This window comes from Corvus moneduloides, chromosome 1 (genome assembly GCF_009650955.1).
Source record: "Corvus moneduloides isolate bCorMon1 chromosome 1, bCorMon1.pri, whole genome shotgun sequence".
In the NCBI taxonomy this organism is placed as follows: Eukaryota; Metazoa; Chordata; class Aves; order Passeriformes; family Corvidae; genus Corvus; species Corvus moneduloides.
This window is the reverse complement of record NC_045476.1, coordinates 135399229-135418165: the sequence shown is the minus strand read 5'-3', so window position 1 is coordinate 135418165 and position 18937 is coordinate 135399229. Positions and strand designations below refer to the sequence as shown.

The window sequence follows — 18937 nt, the reverse complement described above, 5'->3', positions numbered from 1 at the left end:
AAATGCATGTAATATTTTAAAATACTGTGTATAAAGCTATTCTAATTTTGAGAAAATATTTTTTTTAATATGGAAAAAGGAGGAAAGATGTATTTCTGAATATGCTCAGAATAGATCCATGGAAGCATTAAAACATTTCATCAAACCTGTTTCCCACACATCTCTATTTATGCTATCTAACCAGTTAAAAATGCTAGAATAAATTAGTCCAGTGATGTGGCAGATAACAGGATACAGAGCCATTGGCATGCCGAATTTTTGAAATGGATGGAAAGGGTCTTACAGGAATTGGAGAGGTAAGAAACACAGGGAATCCAGTCCCTACTGCAGTGCTTTCAGAATCCTGATGCAAGATATAGGGTGATCTTGTAGCTTATAATGCCAGAAGTGGGATTGTCATTAGACTAGTATTCATACATACTCCTTTTGCCAAGTAGTTCTCATCACCTGTGCTCATCTCCTTCCACTCCTGTGCCTTGCTGCAGCTTCAGACCTGACTGATGTAAGCAGGTGTCACTGGGAAGCTGCAAAGGCCTGTGGCTTCCACAGGACTCAGCAGAATTGAGGCCTTAGATGGTAAGATTTGGGTTTCCTTCCATTTACATAGAAAGTATTCTCTTGAGCTGCTTGTTCAGTGCACAGTATAATGGTGCACTGAGCCATGCCTCCAAAAGCAGCAAAGGGACAGGTAGTGCATGTGTAGGTGGACGTACTGCATACTGCGGGAGAGCTGGAGGCTTATTTTTAGGTAGAAAAGTACACTCTGAAATGGAAATACCTGCCTATAATTTAAATAAACAAATAAAATAAAGAAATAAATAAAATGTGGGCTTACAGGGTTAAGGTTTTGTGACATTTGAAACAACTGAAATATCCTCTTCAGAAAAGATCAGTGTCTTGGGGTCCCACAGAGTCAACTAGTGGTGTACTGTGCTTCCCACTGGAGAGCTGAGAATATATCCTCCCAGTTAGTGTAAAATTCGTACTGCTAGGCAAGAATGATTGGTTAGTTTATAAACAGACAGGTTGGAAGTAGAGGGGGAAGAAGAGAAAGATATGTTTCATTATTGGCATGTAAAACTCAGTTTTAGTTTGAAAATCATCTAAACATAACCAAAAGATTGTTCTATTTCTTAACCATAAGCTTTTTTCAGGGTGGAGCTCTTTCTGTGTTCTACTTGTACACACCCTGTTTCACCAGCATATTTTCTTGTGTTAGACACAGTCTGCTGATCTTTCAGATCATATCCAGTTTTTAAGCTCTCTCTGGTTAGCTGAATTAAGGCCCTTCCTCAACACGTACAGCTAAATTGTTTGCTATGAAACAACACGGACCTGCTCTGTAAGCACCAGCTTGAAGCATCTGACTTTTTTTGTTGCATCTAGCAGCTCCCACATACACATCAGGTCTATACCAAAATTCTTGGACCCCTTGGTTAGGAAAATGTCAAGATGTCTGCAATATTATTTTAGAGGAACTTATAGTTCAGTTGTGAGTACTTGTGACACCTAGTGGTCCCGGCAGAAAAATGGAAATATTCTAGAGGAAGAGGAAGTAGGGGGTGGGTCAGGCAAGGGAGGAAGGGATTCAGTATCCCTGCTGGAAGATAGTTACTACAGTAATCTGAGAAAACACACAACTGAACAAATTCTCTCCCTGGGGGTGAGGCACACCTGTCTGAGGCAACCACCCCTTGGAACCCATCATGTCAACAATGGAAAAATTCAGCTGTACGAAACCCTTCTGAGGTGGAGTGACACTAGGTGATTACAGATGTTTGGGTAAGGTGGTCAGGCAATCACCCAAGCCCTCTTTATGAAACAGGAGGTGACCACCGGAGCTGTGGGTGATGGCATCAACCCAGAAGCAAAAGAATAACACCAGGAGTAGACCAAAACTGTTGATTCTTCTACACCATGAAGAAAACCAAGGAAAGTGTTGTAGCCAGTTCATTTCTGTCTCTTTACAAAGTCCTCCTTTAAATGTGACACTTAATAACATTCCATCATCCAAGATGTTCTGTATATTCAACAGAAAAATGTGTATGGACTCAGAACTTAGACGGACTGAACTGCTCTGTGAAGAAGTCTGTGTCAATACCTTAATGAAATCCCTTGAATTTATGAACTTTGCAATAAGACCAGATCAAGAGCACACACCCACCTGATGCACTGAACAACTGGGAGTCATGGTCAGATGCAGGGACAGCACAGCATAAACTGTGCTGGTGCCTGGGAGCTGGCACCTAGAGAGGCACAACCTGCTTGCTGTTGCAGGGCAAAGCTCTTCATCAGCTACCCAAGCTACTGACACAAGTGGAAAATATGGAAAGAACCTCCTATGCTGGACACTCCTAGAAGAAAACTGCTTTCGATGGTAGAGACAACAACATCCAATGGCTTTTAGAAGTCTCTAAAATAAATCAAAACTTTGGAGTCCAACATAACACAAAACTCCTCAGAGACAGGTATTCACAGTTAATTAATAACAGTGCCCATTTCTGTGCCGCTGTCTGTTAACATAAAATAACCCATCTAAAGATCTTTAACTGGGATAACAAACCCAAAAACAATTGACTTCATAACTAAACAATTTTTGCACACCTAGACAGCAGATCTACTAAAACACAGCTTGTAAGCATGCAGTTCCAGCCATATATGTATGCACAGCTTGTATATAGTGTGACTCATGAATTGGAGCACACGGTGTGATTCACACAACTCCTGAGAGGCTTGTGGGGTGAGGGGTAGGCTATGTACCTCCTACTGTACCATGGCTTCTAGTGCTAGAGTGTACCATGTACGTCTCTGGAAGACAACAAAGTGTGTTTGCAGTGGGCTTGGCAGTTTACTCCACCTGGCATTTCCAGGTCATGTCTGCCCTTCGATACTGCCGTGGAGGAGCAAAGCGCCTCAGCTTGGTCCTCCAGTTGAGGTTTGGTGAGACGAGTCTGACTCCACAGTGTGCCACAGTTGTTATAATTGCTGTCAGATGCTATTGGTAGGTTTGTCTATAAAGGAATAAAGCTCAAACTACAATAACTGCATTAAGTGTCTAGAAGAAGTATGTGAACAAAAGATCCTACATCACTCCCCAAGCTGTTCTCAGACTTTGCAAATGACTATTTTGCTTGGACTGGTTAGTTGTAGGTGCTTGTCTAAGGGAACTTTGTTAGGTGTCCCTTTGTAGATCACAGTAAGAGAAATAAATGTATTTTCCTAGAGCGCTGATGTAAAGGCAGGAAGAAAACTAATCTCGCTTAGTAATCAAGGTGTAAGCTGTATGCCATCAGAGATAGAAGCAAATTTTTCTCATATGGAAAAAGTAATACATCATATGGCGAAAGTGAAACTCTTCAGGATTTTCTAAAGGACCATCTGTTTCTTCATCCCAACCTAAACAGCATAACTGCAGTTAAAAATGGAAACTGGATTGATTCATTCCACTCAGCACCATACTCCCATTTTCCCATGTGAATCCTGAGGCTTGCAGGGGAGCCAGGAAATTATGACCCGCTGGGTCAGCAGAGAAGCAGAGTCACTGTTCCAGGCACAGCACCACCAGTGACAAGGGCAGCTGCTGTGGTACCTCCCAGTCTGGATGGACTCTGCGTTATGGAAACCCAGAGTAAACAGAACCTGGAGAGACAATCAGTTTGATAGTAGGACCTTATCAATCCCTGCTCGTTGTCAACAATGCAAATGGCAGAACGCCAGGCAGAGTTGTCCTGCATGCACAGGCAGAGCCTGTAAGAAAGACAGAAGCAAAACCATGGAGCAAAAAATCTTGAGAGGGAGCTGCCAAGAAAGGACTTGTCTAATTGTGAAGAACGATAAGAAGAAAAAGACCTTAATCAGGATGTTGGCACCCACATCAACATATGAAATAGAGGGCAGGTTGAACTTTGAAACAAGGGAGACTCATCATTTTCCTTAGTAATATTTGAATAATATTACTAAGGAAGAATGTGGGACCTCCATTTGTGAAATGTTTTAATAATAGCTCGACTGTTACTTCTCAGGGACAACATAGACATCATTGATTCAGCTCTAGGGTAGAAGAAGGAATTAAATGATCTGTGAAAGATCCTTCCTTCTCTGCTTTTTATTATTTTTTCTATAATACACTTATTTGAGATATGAGTGGGATAGTAATGAAGAAGAGTGCTCTCCTTGCAATCTCAAATGGAAAGGAAAGGGAAGGGGAAGGAGAAGGGGAAGGGGAAGGGGAAGGGGAAGGGGAAGGGGAAGGGGAAGGGGAAGGGGAAGGGGAAGGGGAAGGGGAAGGGGAGGGAGGGAGGGAGGAAGGAAGGAAGGAATTCGGAAGGAAGGAATTTGGAAGGAAGGAATTTGGAAGGAATTTGGAAGGAAGGAAGGAAGGAAGGAAGGAAGGAAGGAAGGAAGGAAGGAAGGAAGGAAGGAATTTGGAATTTGGAATTTGGAATTTGGAATTTGGAATTTGGAATTTGGAATTTGGAATTTGGAATTTGGAAGGAATTCGGAAGGAAGGAATTCGGAAGGAATTCGGAAGGAAGGAATTCGGAAGGAAGGAAGGAATTTGGAAGGAAGGAATTCGGAAGGAATTAGGAATTCGGAATTCGGAAGGAAGGAAGGAAGGAAGGAATTCAGGAAGGAAGGAATTCGGAAGGAAGCAAGGAAGGAATTCGGAAGGAAGGAATTCGGAAGGAAGCAAGGAAGGAAGGAAGGAAGGAAGGGCAAACTATTGCAAAGCATACAAGAAACTAGGAGACTGGTTACTTCAGAGTCATCCCATAAAAAGATAAAATTATGTATTTGGCTTCAGTAGCATAAACTTCATTTGCACAGTTATACTTGAGCTTACCATCTGAGTCCTTTCAGCTTTAAACTCCTTTCAATATTTAGAATAAATCTAGTATACAGCAGTAGAATATTAAATACTCATAAAGAATCCTTTGGAAATTCTTCTTTCACCTAAGTGGGAATATTAACTACTAAAGAACACATAAAAAAGGAAAGTTGAATTAATTTCACTAAATCCATCTTGTCACAGAACAGAAATAAGCAAAAGCCTTTTAAACCTCCTAATATAAAGATGAGCAAAATCAGTAAAATGTTCAAACTTACCTTTTGAAGAGGCCTTTCACTATGCAAAATTCTAGACCTAGCCTCACTGAAGGATAAAAAAGGGACAGAAGATATACCATGGTTGCTTACCAGTTCTTCACAGTTGTTTCCTTTGCATAAATAAAACACTTGAACAGTACATGTTATTTTACTTCTGGGGCTCAGTGAGTACTTTGGGGTCTGCATCTAAAGGAGAACTGTATGGTTGGCCAAATCAGACACTGGTCATTACAAAAGCCAATAACTTCTAAGGCACACCAGACTTCTCAAGAAGCACAGTTTCATTTAATAGAAAGGGAAAGTTATAAAAATAGAGGTTATGCTGCTCTGCCCTACAAGAAGTGTACCTGTTAAATGCACCTCTGAAGTGCACATCCCATGAGAAAACTTGCACTAGTTCTTGGCTTCAGCATTAAGGGTCATTGTTAATAAAATCACGCTTTTATTCAGGTAACCTATTATTCTCAAATAACATCTGAAATGACATCAAATTACATCCAAATGTATCTTTCAAAGAACAACTGGAGTCATACGAGATATCTCATATAGCATAATTTTGCTGGTAATGAGACCTATACACTAAATGAATCTGGCTTTTCCAAACCCATTGGATTCACAGTAATAACATAGCATAATGTTTTCCTTTTTCTTCTTGATTTATCTACATGCAACTTAACATGCAAAGAAAGTTGCCCTTCTTATTAAATAACTGACATTTTTTATTTTATTTTTTTTATTAACTGACGTTAATTTCAAAACTTGCAAGGATAACAGCCCATTGCATAAGGTAGTCAAAAATTAATTACAGCCTTCTTTTCTGTGACATGACTGTACAGGCATGATATTCTACAACCTGTTTTATTGGTGTTCTCTTCAAAAGATGTCCCACTAAGCTTAAAATTAAAGAAAAAAAAAATAGGTCAAAGTTAACAGTGAAATGTTAACTGAATATTCTGACACAACTACATAGTCTTCCTACTAGAATCTGTTGATACTATTGAAGGCAAGTAAGGAAAATATTTTCTCTATAATAAGGTAATTAAATAAGAATAACACCAAGAGAATAAAAAACGTTTTGTTCTCTGCTCAATTCCACGTGCTATTTTTTATTCCAGGGATCGGACAGTGAGACCATAATAAAACCACACCAGCAACAGTGATCTCTCCTTTCTGCTTTATTAGGCTCATCAAAATAAATAAGTGAATATATGAATCTATCAAACTTTATGTGCCACTCAAATTGTGTTCCCAGTGAACTCTATTCCCATCATAAGTATTACAAACATCAAGAAGGAAATTTTTATAATTTAAAGATTCAGTAATGTTTCTTAAAATTAATTATTCATTCTTGATTTCTAATATTAGTTTTCAGTTACTAAAGCCTAATCCAATCATACTGTAGTAATGCAAGGCTTTCCCTTGATATCGAAGGCTGTTGCTTCACAAGATGCTCTCAGTGCCTCTGCAATAAATACATTTAACTCTTGATTTTAGCAGGAATCCAGCTCAGAAATCCAATTCACTATGATTCAGCCTCAAAGCAGAAGTTAACTCTCTAGTAAAATCTATAGAAGAAATTATGGAAAAGTGCAAAGCATCTCCTGAAATTTAAAGACATGAGTACAACACAACCACAGAAATCTCACTAAATTGAAAAAAAAAAAAAATTTGATTTTATGTCTAAGAAAATAGTCAATTACACTGGAACAAAGACACAGCTGACCAGAAGGATTATCAGCTGGGGGAAAGGGAAATTCCAGTAGATGTCTGAACAACCTCTCACACAGACAGTGTTTTTAATCACAAGGAGGGATATCTAGCCACTCCCAAATAAGTCACTATCTACATGAATTAGAGCTATGGCTGATGACCTGAGTTTTCACAGCTTTATCTAAGATATTTTAAACATTCCTAAAGGTTTGGTAGACTTTATTTTCCAAGGATAGGTAATTTTTCAGATTTGTGTTTTCTGTAACAGAAAAATCTCAGGGGGAACCTTTCTTCACAGACTTATTATTTTGATCATATTAAATCAAAGTATAATTAATTTGAATTGTTCTTTCCTTCTCTTCTGCAGACCTATATCTGTGTCTTGAACATTGATCACAGGGTAAGGATATAATTGAGTAACTTCCCAAAGTAATGTATATTTGGCAGACATAACTAACTGGGAGCAGATCTAAAACATGAGGGGAAATCTCAGAACCCTGTAAATTAAGATAATAACAAGGCAGAAATCAAAAATTAAGCTATAAATTTTTGCATTCCAACTTGAAACTTGAGTTCCAGTTCCATCCAGATATGATGAAATTTTTCCAGGTCTGTGGAGCTTTAGCTGACAGATTAATAAAGGAAACAGATCTTTTCAGATTAAGTTGTTTACTTCATTTGATTATCACAGATTACATTCAGAAATTAGTAAAACTGTCACTGTTTAAAAAAATAAATTCAGCAGAGATTTGCTTTTTGGATAAATACATATCTATCCACTTTCTTAGGTCAGGACTATAGTGAGTAAATACTGAACAAAATTCTGCTTATGACCACTTCAGCACAAGCATAAGAACAAAGAGCATGTGGAAACAATTAAATCTTTGGCTAATATTGCTTAGACATGTACTGCTTTAAAATCAGACTTTCAAGATGGCTGCCATAGATAACATTGCATGTAGTTGAAGTGGGAAGTTGTGCACTTAGTTTTCGTCATTCTCTTGGTGCTGAAAAACTGAGTGAAGAAAACAAGCTTAAAAAAAATAAAAAGGGAGAGACTGGACAAGATACACGTATTAATTCTTATCTTTCTTAATCCCTGTTCCAGTTTACCACAACAGCTGGAGGTTCAGAATCTGAATCTAAGAGACCCGATAATCCTAAAAAAAAAATAGGAAAAAAAATGAATAATCTTTATGAAGAAAGTGAGCATACAGAGGGATAATGTTCAGGCTCAGATAAGCATGGACTGTGTTGTGCTAACAAGGGGAAAGAGAAGTGAGGACGTTAAGGCACTGGGGCATCTGTGATTTCTGTTCTATTCAATTGGCTTCCTTTCCTCTGTCACGGGAGAAAAGCAGCCAACAGTTTCAGAAAAGCAGCCAACAGTTAAGCTGGTCCTTTACAGAAGGACCATATTCCATGAAGTGGGCAAAAAAAATACAATTATTCAAACAATACCCCCAGCAGAGAAATGCACCTCGCATTTTCATTCTCCATCTCACCAATAGAAAAATATAAATGTGAAAGATAGAAGCGTCTCATTTTCTGAACTTTATTTACATGCAACCAAATCTTTACAAAGCAAGGTGTTTTAGGAGAATAAGGTGAGACAACAGAAAGCACTCAGAGCAAATTCCAGTATCAACTACTGCTTTACACAGTTTAAGAGATAGTATTAATGATACTTTGCCTAATTAGACGACACAATAAAATAGGAATAATTCCTACTGGTATACTCTACTGCTTCTTATAGAATTAAATTGCAAAGCCATAACAAGGCCTGACCATAATTTCTAGAGTGAAGAGTCAATCTGAGTTCCCTTCAGCTCAACTTTCCATGTACCCAAGGAGCCTTTGTAGTCTAGGAGTTTCCAGAAACTCCCTGTCATGGACTCTCTGATCTCAGTTCAAGGTTTCCCTTGAGGTCAAGCCATGCAGGCCATCCTATTCTTTATGCTTTTGAATTTGCTGATCATCACACAGGACTATATCACATGGCCCCAGAAGACCATGCCATGGACACTCAAGCCATGGTGCAAGAATGCCCCTGGGGTATGCAGCAGCAACTCACTGCCATCCCAGCTTTAAAATTGCACTCAGTACTACAGTTTTCTGTTGGACACTTGCACTGCACAATGAGCTGAGCTCACCCTTAGCTGACTAATGCCTTTTCTGAAGGTAGACTCAATGATTTCAAGCAGGAATTCCCAAGGCAACCAGATGCTCTGTGTGGGGGAGCAAAAGCCCAGTCCTAGGTATGCATGGTCCTCAGACTGGGATATTTGTCTTCTGGCATTTAATTTCAGAGTGCACATCTGTGATTAATAACAAACGTTATTTAATTTAAAATGTCAACAATACTATTTGGGATTCAGGAGATTTTTGTGGGACGTTGTCTGAAACTGGTTCTAGGTTGCATGTGTTGCTGAAACTTTACATTTCTTCTGAAACTATGATGAACTTCACATGTAAATATCTTCAGAATATTATGAAGACCACCTGGTAGAGGGATTTGATTTTGGAAACATTTTTGCTGGAAAGGAAGCTGAATTCACTCTTGAGAGCAGGGTCTCTCATAGTGTTTCCTTTTCCTCTGAAATAATAGTATGAAGTAAAACCATTCTGGGAAGTGTCAACAAAAACTTAATTTGATGTACAAGGACTGAAAAGCCAAAGCTAGAAGAACCATGGGACAAAAATGTGTTTACACAGATGCTGGATTTTCTCCAAAACCTATGAAAATAGTGCTAAATCCTCTCAGGGCTGAACAATGGGACTGAAATTAGGCATCAAACAATAATTAATATATGTTAACTTGCTCCCACACACTCTCACACTGGGAGTTTTTTTTTCCCTGTGATCATAAATAATCAACATAGTGCAGAGGTTTCTAATCCATTCATTGTGTCAGCACGTACTCAGGCAGGGAAGGAGTCACCAACAAAGGTCTGAGTGGAACTGGTCTGCATGACTGCTTTTATTTTTATTAAACCGTTTTATGTAGAATATAAACAATATGGCAGTTCCTTCACAGAAATTAGTTTTGACACTCCAGGTTGAGCTGAAATCAGGATTCTGGGCAGGGACCCAGGTCTCTTAGGACCCTGAGAAATGTTTACAGGGCACTGATTTTCAGCATCTGACCTTAATAAGAGTTACTTTAAATGGACTGCTTTAGGAAGCAACAGAATTCACAGGACATAATATTATGTAGAAGTAGATAAGGTGGCTTATCCAATACTTGATTTCTAAGTCTTAATCTGAACCAAAAAAAAAAAAAAAAAAAGGAAGAGTGCCTATTCAATGATTAATTTGCTTTTCAGATGTTTGAGTCTCAGTAAATATAGCCCACAGAGCAAAACTGTCTTCCTACACTTGATCTTCACAACTGAAGAAATAAGCATTTCTTTTTTTCTGGACATCTGACAGCTAACAGTGGGACCATAACCTCAGAAAACTGAGATGTTTCCTACCATTGACTTTGTTTTTCAAAATACTTTGATCTGGAGGGCATATGTGAGGTAGGAAGGGGAGAGGAAGAGGAAAAGCCACTATTAATTGCAGAGATTGCAGGCAGAGTAGGATAACAATTTTGAAATAAATCATAAAACCAAACCATAACAGGAAAATCCTTGAGTCTGAGCATTATACAGAGGCAGTACACTCTCCACAAAGCACAGTGCCGTTTCAATAGTGTTCCTGGAAAGCTCAAACAAGAAACTTCCCTAATGTGGTGGATTATGAGATCTGAATTACTAAACAACTTCATTTTCTACTCCTTTATCCCACCTCACCACCAAAAAAAACTCCACCTACCCACCCACTCACCAACAAACAAACAAACAAACAAACACAAACAGCAACCCCTTCCATGAAAACAGCAGAACTGCATCAAATTGAGAAGATAGTGAGATTTAAAGATATAAATTGGAAACTGCTCATGACTTTAAATGAACATGTGTTGGATATGCACACCGCTTCTCTTTGAGCAAGTTCTACTTGCAGCTTAATTTGCTGAACATGATTCTTTCATCCCTCCAAAGTATTTTGAAAAATGTGCACTAAAATGTCACAACAAAACTCTTATTATTATTTATTTCTTCAGCATTATAAAGCAGTCCTGGCTGGATAATGCACAACTTCTTCTTTTTCAGTTGTACTCAGAAGTCTTATTTTCTGCCATCTTACGTGATAGAGTGGACTATAGTAATTCAAATGTCAGCAAAATTGTTTATTTTGCACTGATGAGAATATTGTGTGTATACACTCATGAGTGAAGCTTTTTTCATGCATGATAAATAATAGGAGGAAACTGGAAACTAAATATATTTTCAAGTCTTGTGCATTATAAATCCTGGCTTGCAGTACTATAAAACAATTGCCATTTTAAGTGCATGGTCTAATCTAACACAAACAGGTTGTATAGATGGTAGTTCTGGGTCACAGCATACTTACATTGAAGTTACCAGCAGCTGAGGCTGAAGCTAACATCAAAATAAAGCAAATAAATACGTGAGCCTTAGTAGTTCTGGAGAATTAGCTCTAAAGAATTCCAGTTTCCTCTTGATCTGCCGCTTACCATTGGTCAGCTTCTGTGCTTAAGATAACAAGGTCTCTTGGCACACATAAGAAGTTATGTTTTTCTTCCATTTAATGTCAAAGTGTCACTTCCATGAGCAGTCTTTCCATCATCAAGGTACTTTAATGGTCCACCTCCTTCATCAGGCCACCTATTTTCACGACATTTGTGGAAGAATAGTTATCTTTAGGACCTCTAGCCTCTACTTCACATGTGGCTGAATTTGGAGAGCACAGATACACAGACTTTATAGGCCTTGTTCCCAAAGGAAATAACTCTAAAAAGATACTCTTCTGCCTTTTGTTTTGCAAGTGATCTCATTGTAATCAAAACAGATGTCCTATAAAAGATATTGGACTGTTTTTCCATTCAAATGAAAGATAAACAATTAACACTACCCAGGATCAGAAGAGTAAACAAGCAGGGGTAAGTGACAGACCAGTGACCTCAAAGAAAGCATAATGCCCAGTTGAAAGCATTAACTCTGTCTCTTTAGGAAGGGAGGCAGGATTTTCATATCACGCCTCCACCATGGATTGCTGCACCCATTCTACTGCTGCTGTTTAGTGTCTTTCTGATCTGACATGTTGTAGGTCCCTTATCAGATCAGTTTGTTTTCCATATTACTTCTATGGGTAGATTCCTTCCATTTCTAATGTCTTTATAAGAATATACCCTATATCTTCAGGGTTCATACTAAAACGAGGAAAAATATTGCTAGGAAATAATATGAAAAATGACAACTCAAAAAGAAGCCATGGAAAGAAATTGCAAGAAATATTCCCCAGCAAGAAATGCTTTCAGATGACAGAGGTAAAGGGATGACTCATAAGTAGTCATAAAATTATGAAAAGGATAAATGGTCCAAAATCATGGAAGAAGTCATTTTCCATGGTTAGCAGAATGAACACAAAATAACAGATTTTTCTATTTGAGTAAGCTCAGTAATATGATACGTGCACTGAGCAGCTAAAATATCAGAAGCAGCAATTGATTCTCCAATGACAGATGCAGCAAACAGGAACGGTGCAATCGCATGATTCCCCAGGCTCCCGAATTCATGGAAACGTTCCTGTCACCAAATGGTTTCACTTTTAGGACATGCTTGTCTGGTATCACAGAAATTCACCTAAAACTTCTTAGTTTTTGTCTCATCTGACATCTCTTTGGAAGAATAGTAGCAGTATAGGTTCTGTTTCCCAACCAGTGTAAAAGCAATAGTCAAGACACTGATATTTCTGATTATTTATTATGGCACTTCAAAGCATATAAACTCCATTGCTAGGTGTTTCAAACAAGTTTTAAAAAAAATAAAATAAAATTAGGCTTTAAGTTTTAGGCAGTGTTTCAGTAGCTTTTGGTTAAGAATTTTTAGAATAGTCCTAGACATGGAATAAGAGTTTTTTTAGGAAAACAGTCTTCTTAAAATAAGGCTTCCTTTCCAAAAGGTGTGTATGTGCTTGCTTAGACTTATCATGTTCATTGGCTTACTGGTGTATATATATATATAGAAAACTGTGGGTTCAAAATACAAAAAACCAAACTAACCCTGAAAATCCATTCCTCTACTTAAACACCAACTAAACTTATTTCGTACTTATACCCGCCCAATTCTGGTTACTTTGTAACATGGAAGTTAGGAAAAAAAAATTCAAAGTTTGGGCTCTGGAGTTGTTTCAATTTCATATTGATGTTGGTCAAAATTCAGCTTACTATTAACTGTTCTTTGCCATATATTGTCTCGTGCTGAAAGGCAGATTGTAGTAAAGCCTAAAAGCAAATTGTTTTTCTAATAAAACCTCACTTAAAATTCCACTATAGTAACAACATTTCCACTTCATATATTCGACAATTTTATTTAATAGTCTAAGTTCAGAATAGTTACATAATAGTTACACCACGGCTTTTAAAAAGAATTGCACTCAGCTACTCAGTCCATTGAAATACTAGAAAACAGGGAAAAGGAAAATACGGAGTGAAAAGGAGCTCTGTCCACTGAACTGAGTTGTTTGCAGCAAGTTCCTACTGAACCTGAAGATGTCCTCATGCTTTCTGGTAGACTCGAACACACTTGATACCATTCATGTCACATTCCTAGAAGATAAAGAGATGGATTTATTAATTTACCTCTCAGTGCAGATTAACAGGGGAAAAAAAACCCCACCTGTTAGAGTTACATTTCAGGCTACCAACCAGCAGCACTTGGGGACCAGAAAGTGGGACTGAACTCACCACCACCAATTGTCCATCAACTAGCTTCCTTGTTATTGTGGTCTTCTTGCCATCCCATTCCTGCTCTTGAATCAATGACCCATCATCTTTAAAGCTGACAAGGGTCTGAAAGAAGAACCTGACCATCAATATTTTCCCCATGACATTTGGTCAGCACTGAGGCTTTCCAACACCTTATTCCAAGTGAAAGATTCCCACCCCATCTCATTCAATAGTAATTTTATCATTGACAACTACAAAGGGAGAAATTATCTTAAACACTTTATTGATCCTCTTCTTACTGTAACTAACTCATTGCTCATTTGCTCACTGCTCTGACACATTCCCACATCAGACAGACCTTTGACCCACAATTTCAATTAACAGGAACAGAAGATGTTCTCTGTTCATCTTTGTTACATGGGCTTTGAGCTTTTGTGTAGCATTTATCTGATCTTGCAGTAATAGATGAATTGAAAGTGTGGGGCTGGAGGGAGGGGGGTGATAAACAGAGCACTTACACGAGGAAATGAGATGTATCCTTTATGTTTTACCTCCTTTGGGATAAATATTCTCCCTACTTGGTGCAAGGAGAAATGCTTTGCCTTCTAAAACTGGAGTTTAATGACTGTAATTCACATGGTTGCCTTGCTGTCTATGATCCCACCCCACACTGAACCAGGCTCTCTTGTTATGTAAATAAGAGACAGAGCAGAAAGGTTAACCCTAGGGCTGAATTGCCTCTGATTAAACATCAATGGCATTTTTTTCCACAGACTGAGGATGAAGTGGCATTTGGCTTTAACAGGGATTTAGAGGTCTGTTAGTTTTACTAAAAAAATGCTTCTACTACAAAATGAAAACAGCAAAATACACAAGACTATTGATTTCAGCATTTTCCCTCTTTGGAATTTGCTTAATCCAGGTTTAAAAAAAATATTTCAATGAGACTTACAGAGACAATTGCTCATCAAATAAAGCATTGTTAATGTGTATGTAAAAACTGATTTTAAAATAGCACCTCTCTCTGTAAAACACACAAAGAATTGCATTTTTTCAACAGAAAGTCTAGTATACTGACCTGAGTTTTCCTGCCATCTAATGTATTTTCCTCAAATTTCTCACCAAGCTTGAAGCTGAACTGTGAAGTTTTGAAGGTGCTTTCTGTTTTTATGGTGATTGTGTCCCCATCCTTAATAATGTAAACGTCTGGTTTGGCCATGCTTCCCATTTTTCTCATAGCCATACCCACACCTGCAAGGCGAGAGGCACAGAGTGTCACAAAGTCAGTTAAGCCCTGAGGCTTAGGGCCACACAAGAATTCAAATACCTAATTCCCATTTAATTAGGCACTTAAGTACACTTGAGAATCAAAGCTCAAGAGCCACAAAGAAAGAGGATGTTTTAAATTTTCCACAGAGGAGGAAGGAAAAAAAGCTTATTTGCAGAGTTACTCTTTTGTTTCCTCAGATAGTTAAAGTTAAATTTATTTTGCCCTCTAGAGGATTTGTAGATATCCCAAAACTCAGAACTGTTTTTTTTTTTTCAAACAGAAATAAATAGCAAACAGGAAAATAAACACAAAAGCTTAAACAAAAATAAAATTATTCTCTTCAAATTCTGAACACTTTAAAATTCTACAAATTATTTTTAATTGACAGATTAATCCACTTTACTTTCAACTTATATCAATAAATACCCTTCAATTACTTCGTACACCATTGCAAACATGCCGTTTTTAATTAAATTTCATATTTTACATCCTGTTTACAAAGTATGGAGTTGTGAATTAGAAAATCACTATCATAAAAACCGGTGCTTACACATATATGCAAAAGACAGAGAAATGAGCAAAATGAGCAATTTGCGAATGGCTGGAAATTCATGATCTGGAGACAGCAGCCCTCAAAACTCTTCATTTTCAGATTCACCCTGCTTCAGCCCTGCATGCACTCTTTGAGGGGTTTGCTTAAATCTTTTTGATCTGAAGGATGAAAATACAAATAAGAGAGTAGCGAGCAACAAACGGGAATCCATCAAACTGGTAAGTGCGGATCTCAACCATGAATTGATATGCAACCAAATGGGGCAGAAAGTGCCACCAAGTCAGTGAGTGCCTGGGTTCTGCAACTGGTGTAGTTAAAAAAATGTTGTCAGGTATCAGCACAGCACTGCCCTGGCATTTGCAGGTAAGGGCTGAGTCCCTGAGAGGGAAATTAAGTACTTTCCACACACTGCTTCTCCAGACTCAAATGAGATTCCAGGACAGAGGCTTAAGCTTGAGTTCACAGAGAAAAAAAACCAGTCATCCTCATCCAGCTTTTCTGATCAGAACTGGAAATTATTGCCACAGTAACCTCCACACACACTCTGTCGCTGCCATCCAGGCCAGAGTAATCAGAGTTATTTGATCAGCTACAGCTTGGGATCCAGCCAAACAGAGATGAGCTGCATGTCTTCTGTATGGCAAGAAGTGAAATTCCAACTCCTTTGTCCTCAAATGTTCTTTTACACAGAATGAGAAGAATCTGCATAGTCTCATTTATGGTGCGTCAATAGGATCAAAGGCAGAGAGTTTCACAAGTAGGCAGCGAGGGTGAAATCCAGTAAATTACTGGCTCCTAAAACGTGACTTGGTGTAAATTTAATTGCCTAAATTGCAAATGTAAAAGGGAAAAGTGACTGGTTTATGATTTAAATCTTAAAGCAAACAACAGTCAGTTGCTGCCTACACATGGGAGGTGCTCTGCAGTTGCAGCACTTAATTTCTACTTTGAAGTTGCAACTTGGCAGATGCCTAGGTCTGGCCATTGGACATAAACACCAAGGCATCTTAATCCATGGCTCAACCAAGCTGAGCTTAAAATTCTTGAATTTCCTCCAAAGTCTCCCAAAGGGTTCAGTCCAGAAGGCTGTCTCATATCATACCTATCACTGACAGGCCTCCCAAAATGTAATTGCAGCCACCACTGTCTGCAGGGTGTAAATGCAGCGATGCCTTTTGTATTTTACAGGAAGAGCACAAGACCTAAATTACTTCTTCTCCTCCCTCTAAAGATAAGGCTGCATCTTCTGCCTCTTGAGAAAATATCATGGCTTTCATCAGTGAATAAATTGCAGAAAATAATAGCTCCTGGGCTATAAAGACACTGCCAGGTATCTATCACCTGCCAGCCAGGATGCTCACAGGAAAGTGGTAAATCTGAGCTTGCAGATGAGGCTCCTGGTCTGTTAGGTGTGTTCTTCATCCAGTAACTTCGTGTTACAAAATGTAGGGCAACCTGGACGCAGGGATAACATGCCAGGACCATCCCCCTGAGATAAAGGTGCCACAACCCACAGAAGAAAGGAGGCAAACAGCCTCCGGCAGGGCAGCCGGCTGCCGGTTACCCACAGGCAGCTGATCCAGTTTGGCTCTCTCGGGAGGAGACACCCAAGGTGACCCCACGGGGAGGCAGCCCCGGCTCAGCAGGTCTGTGTGCGGCTGCCCCAGGCGAGGTGAACCAGCCCAGCCCCGGCACAGCGCTGCCGTGCTGCATCCGCCACCGTCCAGGCCAGGGCAGCGCCGAGCCCCCCGCAGCCCCCGCGCCGGGCAGCCCCCGCTCCCCGCCCCGGGCATTACCGGAGAGGGAGGAGCGAACCGGCCTAATCGCAGCCGGGCTGCTGGCACCGGCTGGTAATCCCGGGTGCTGCGGAGGGAGGCGGCGGCGGGGAGGGCGCAGCGCTGTGCGGCGGGAAGGTGCCTGCTGGTGCTGACACCTGCCTCACAGCAATTACGGTGCAAAAAGGCTCGCTGACATCTTTAGGACGCGGAGCCGGAGGCGGCAGCTCTCCCGGGAGGAAAGGTCTGCTGCCGGCAGGAGCCGAGAGGGCGCGGAGCCCCCGGCGCTGCATCCCGGAGCATCCCGGCATCACCCCCGCAGCCGCCGCCCACCCTTGGCTCACGGCCGGGCTGCATCCCACCCTCGGGCCCGGCTCCGGGACCGCGTTCTCCGCGGACCTTGGACAGAGCCTCGCGGCCGGCAGCGACAGCACATCCCCGCGGCGGCATCCCAGCATCCATCCCTCCCTCCCGGGGGCGGGGAGCCGCCGGCTTCTTACCTAGCTCCTTCATGTACTCCTCGAAGCCCTCGCTGGAGACGAGGCACCATTTGCCCAAAAACGCGTCGATGGCCATGGCGGCGGCACTGGAGCTGGCGGCGTCCCTGTAGAAACGTGAAGGCAGAAGAACGGGCTGCAATGAGGCCGCGGCCGCCTTTATAGCGGGGCCGGCAACATGTGCTGCCGGGAAGAGCCAATGGGGCTCCCGCCGCGCCCCGGCCCCTTCCCCGCCGAGCCCCCGCCCGGCGAGTCCCGCCCGCGGCGGCGGCGGCGGCAAGAGCGGGCACGCCGCGGCAGTGCCCGCCCTACGCCCGCACACACACATGCACACAGACAGACAGACAGACACACGCACACGGACACGCACACACACACACAGACTCACAAACTCACACTCACATGCACACAGTCACGCACACGCTCACACACACCCACACACATACTGCAACCCCTCTTTGCACACCAGCACGGGAACGCCCAGGAACGGTGAGACACTGCCAGAGCTGTCCCCCCGAGGGATGTTGTGGCCTAAACGCTCCTTCAAATACAAACTCCATCCGGCACCTACCGTGGTGAAAGAGTCCATTGTGCTGAGTGCCGGTGCCCATGAGCTCCTGCTTAGACTCTCAATGCTAAATTACACCGTTTATTACATGTCATGCTTTTTTGAAAGATAATTCAGGAACAGAGTAGCATCATATGGCACAGGGACAGAGCAGTAAGACATCAGCATCCCAAAGCAGTTTATTGGGTTTGATTTCCAGCCTTCCCAACAACTCCCAAATCCCACTGGTACATCACATATTGAACTACAGCAATCCATAGCTTGCTGCAACCCAGGAAGAAGCCTGCTACATACACACTGTGGTTCAGTTTAGCAAACAAAATCAATCAAAATACAGAACTAACGTGTGTGTTTGCAGTACACAAGAAAAATCAAAGCCTGAATGCAACCTCATGCCTTAGCATTGAAAAAATGGATATATGATATCTTGGTTTTAGTCCATATTGAACTGCAATTCCTACTTCTTAAAGGAAAACACTGCAGCTGCCACTACTGTACACTGGCACAGAAGTACCATCATAAAATATACTCCGTCAACATGCCCTGTGAGGTTTGGACCAATCTTTTATCAAATTCTGTCAGGTGAGTGGAGAGATTTATTGCCCTATTCTGTGAGGAAGCTGATATTTCTAAGTCACAACAAAAATCCTGATTCCAACGTA

The 18937-nt window shown here is 40.7% G+C and overlaps 1 protein-coding gene across 1 annotated transcript; it reads right to left on the bottom strand.

Annotated features, from left to right (window-relative positions):
* Nucleotides 1-12628: 12628 nt before the first annotated feature.
* LOC116453136 (fatty acid-binding protein 5) lies at nucleotides 12629-18050 on the bottom strand. The gene is made up of 4 exons (XM_032128285.1): nucleotides 17711-18050; nucleotides 14691-14863; nucleotides 13631-13735; nucleotides 12629-13492 (listed from the first exon to the last, which is right to left on the bottom strand). Exons 1-4 carry the CDS (start codon nucleotides 18033-18035, stop codon nucleotides 13442-13444), a joined length of 654 nt encoding a protein of 217 aa, XP_031984176.1. The 5' UTR covers nucleotides 18036-18050; the 3' UTR covers nucleotides 12629-13441.
* Between the last annotated feature and the right edge of the window lie 887 nt (nucleotides 18051-18937).